This window comes from Ovis aries, chromosome X (assembly GCF_016772045.2).
Source record: "Ovis aries strain OAR_USU_Benz2616 breed Rambouillet chromosome X, ARS-UI_Ramb_v3.0, whole genome shotgun sequence".
NCBI classification, from domain to species: Eukaryota; Metazoa; Chordata; class Mammalia; order Artiodactyla; family Bovidae; genus Ovis; species Ovis aries.
Window position 1 is genome coordinate 49,760,813 of NC_056080.1, and position 3,258 is coordinate 49,764,070.

At 42.2% G+C, this 3,258-nt stretch overlaps 1 protein-coding gene across 1 annotated transcript; it reads right to left on the reverse strand.

The window, feature by feature from the left end:
• Nucleotides 1-645: 645 nt before the first annotated feature.
• FOXR2 (forkhead box R2) lies at nucleotides 646-1,596 on the reverse strand. The gene has a single exon (XM_004022046.4). It carries the CDS (start codon nucleotides 1,594-1,596, stop codon nucleotides 646-648), a length of 951 nt encoding a protein of 316 aa, XP_004022095.1.
• Between the last annotated feature and the right edge of the window lie 1,662 nt (nucleotides 1,597-3,258).

The following is a 3,258-nucleotide window of genomic DNA, read 5'->3' on the forward strand; positions in this document are numbered from 1 at the left end:
GGGTTAATACAAGCTCAATTCAAGGACTTTCAATATCCAAACTAAAAACGTATCTGCTTGGAATTATTTTTCAGTACTGAAGGTGGATGGCAACAGAACAAGGCTGAGAAGTCCAGGATCAAAAAAAAGGAAAAAGGCCCTAAAGGGTCAAATGGTTCACTGAAAAAGGAGATGTAGCTGATGAGTAGTAGAAGGGGAACATTTGAATCTTCAGGCTTCAAACATCAAACCCAGTTCTCTTTATGCTTATATATCTTCACACGGTATTTGAGACTTAAAGGTCTGACTCCATCTTGAATTTGATGTTTTATACTCCACAATTTGCTTTCGTGTGTGAGAATACTCTCCAGGAAACAGAATTCCTTTTCTCATTTAATATGTTCTCTCCTTAACTTCCATGCTGTTTTTCCTAAGATTTCCTTGTGCTCAAAATGCAGAATAACTGCCACTGCCCTTACGCAACTTTCTAAGCTTTTGCCTCCTTCTCTGTATCCACCCCTCACTTTTTTGTTAATACCATTCTTGAAGCAGTAGTTAAATACAGGCTTGGCACCTCCAGGCAGAGTGGGCTTAGGGATTAATGAGGGCCAATCATAGGTAGCCACAGTAAGGGTGGTAGTGTTCCAGAAAGGGAGCAGTGGTTGTTTAAAGGTCAAAGAGGGAAGTCATAACATCCGGATGGCTCATGCACTGTTGAATACTCTCTCTTCTAGCAGAGGCTAAGGCACGAGTCTCCTCCTGAAAGCGGCGGTGTCCCTCCTTAGTAAGCCTCCAGAGGCCAGACCTTGGCCTTGCACTGGCCCCATCCTCAAGGCTGACTGGCGCCTTCTCAAAGCTGTCCAGGAAGCAGAGGTTGTGGCGGATGGTATTCTTCCACCCATATGGAGCTGTCCAGAAAAAGGGGAAATGCTGTTGGGTGAAACTGTAGATCTCTTGCACATTGAGGCCACAGGGAGGGCTGTTTCTAAGTGCCAGAGCAATTAGGTGACTATAATTGAGGGGGGGACGAGGCCAGGACTTCCTCTCTTGGCTGTTGCCTTGCCATAGCTTCTGGCTCTGGAAGCACTCCCCTTTGTTTGGGGACTGGAGGGTCACAGAGGAGTTGCTATTTTTTTCCTTGGTCTCATCTTCTGTGCGTTCCTTGTCACTGGAGAAAGAGGTGATCTGCTTCTGTAGGGGAGATTGCTTGCTGGAGGAAGATGGCAGGGACTGCGTCACTGTGGCCTCTGAGCAGTTAGATACTTCATCTTTTGCGAGTAGCTGAGGAGAAAGAAGTATGTGTGCCAGATCCTTTTTCTTACTGGGCTCTGGGGTCTCCTGGCTGTCAAGGGAGCATGCAATGTTGGGATTCACCCACATCCACAGGTTGGGTTCAGAGTTAGGATGATCTTTTCCAGGACTGGATCCTCTCTCTTGAGGTACTTTTGGAGTCTCCATTACTTGACGTCTGTATTTGGCAAGGTTCTGCTCAGCTAAGGGGCACTGGTCTGTGGTGCAAGGAAGGAAGAACTCATTTCCCATGTCCCAGTCCAGCAGCCCTGGGATCTGGCCATGGAAACTGTACCAGAACTCAGGATTTTTTAGTTTTAGGTCCATCTTTAGTATAGAGGTGGATGGAGACAAACTTCTAAAAGGACAGAGATCTCTGAGGTACTTTTCAAAGCCGTTGTTGAGGCGCCAGTTTAGATGCAGTATATCTCATCTAGAGTTTATCAGAAGGTAGATATACTAGAAAGGGGGGCACCAATGCCTCATTGATTAATGGTTAGAGTTGGAGAAACCATAATGTTCTGGAATGGAACTCAAAACAAACAAGTAATTAACAAGAACTTTTTAGCAGGAAAAAAGTTGAAGGTAGAATTCCTGAGCTTTCACTGGAAGCACAGAGTCTCCCTGTGAGGACCTATAAATTTTGAACTATGGGCAAACTAAGGTGACTTGTATAACAGGTGCATGTCTGGCATATCTTTCAATTCTTGCTGAGTTCATTTAATGAAGGAACAAACATGTACATGTATAACATTATATTTTGAGTCATTCTTAAATGTTTTAAAAAATCATTTCATTTTTAAAGTGCCTTTTGTCAAGTGCTTTCACATAGATGATCTCAACTGATTCTCATGACGGTCCTGTAAGATAACACAGTGGGTATTATTAATCTCATGTTACAGATAAGGGAACTGAGATCTATGTAATAATTAAGACCACATATCTAAGTAAGTAGCAGAGCTAGGTCCACAGCCAAGATCTTCTGACCCTTTCATTATACCCACTGCCTCAATCATATTCAAAATACTATATAAAAGAAGCAGCAATATATGTAACCTGAGTTTTTAGAGTAAGATGGAATCTATCAGAAGATAAACTGTTAGCCTCGAATCCATACTAGAAATAAACTGTGCTATTTTCAGTTTTATTCTGGGCAACAGCTTCCTTCTCTCAGGGCACCTTCTCAGAAACTGAGTTTTAAACTGTACTCTGAGGACTGTACTCTCAAAGTTTAGCTATGAAATGCAAGTTTCTGAAAGCTCCTGAGTTTGACTTCCCAGTAAGTTCATCGCACGGGCATTCTTAGGAAAAACAAAATGGGAAGGTTTAATTTAATTGAATCTTCACAAAATCCATCTCTAAAGTATGTGATTTCATTAAAATCATTACAGAAAACTATACCTCAAAAATATCCAGCAAATGTCAACAGGAGCTCTTGAGGGGACAAACTAAACCCCTATTGTTTCCTCCCCATTCTTGTCCTATTCTATCCCAAATCATCCTCCATACAGACAGCCAGAGTGATCTTTCTACTGTATAAATATAAAAAAAGTTTAACTCAGATAGTGAGTAAAGATCAGAGTTGAGTTTCAAATCCAGGCAGCCTGAGAGTGTTTTTACTCACTATACTATGATCTCTCCTGTTTCTCTATACCAACACAAAATCCTAGGACTTAATGCAGCAAAAAAGGCCATCCAGAATCCTATTTCTGTTTACCTTTACAGGTTAATTTATCACATCAGCTTCTTTGCTTCATAGTCACCTCCCAGAAACAATGAACTTCTGGGATTTTCATACCTCCCCGCCCCCCATCTTTTGTGGATGGCTCCTGGCTCTAGTTGTCACCTCTACTTGGAATGGTCTACTCCCAATTGCCTTGGATTAACTGATACCTACTCATCTTTTAAGATGCAAGAATATTCAGTTCAGTTCAATTCAGTCGCTCAGTTGTGTCCAACTCTTTGCGACCCCTGGACTGCACCATGCCA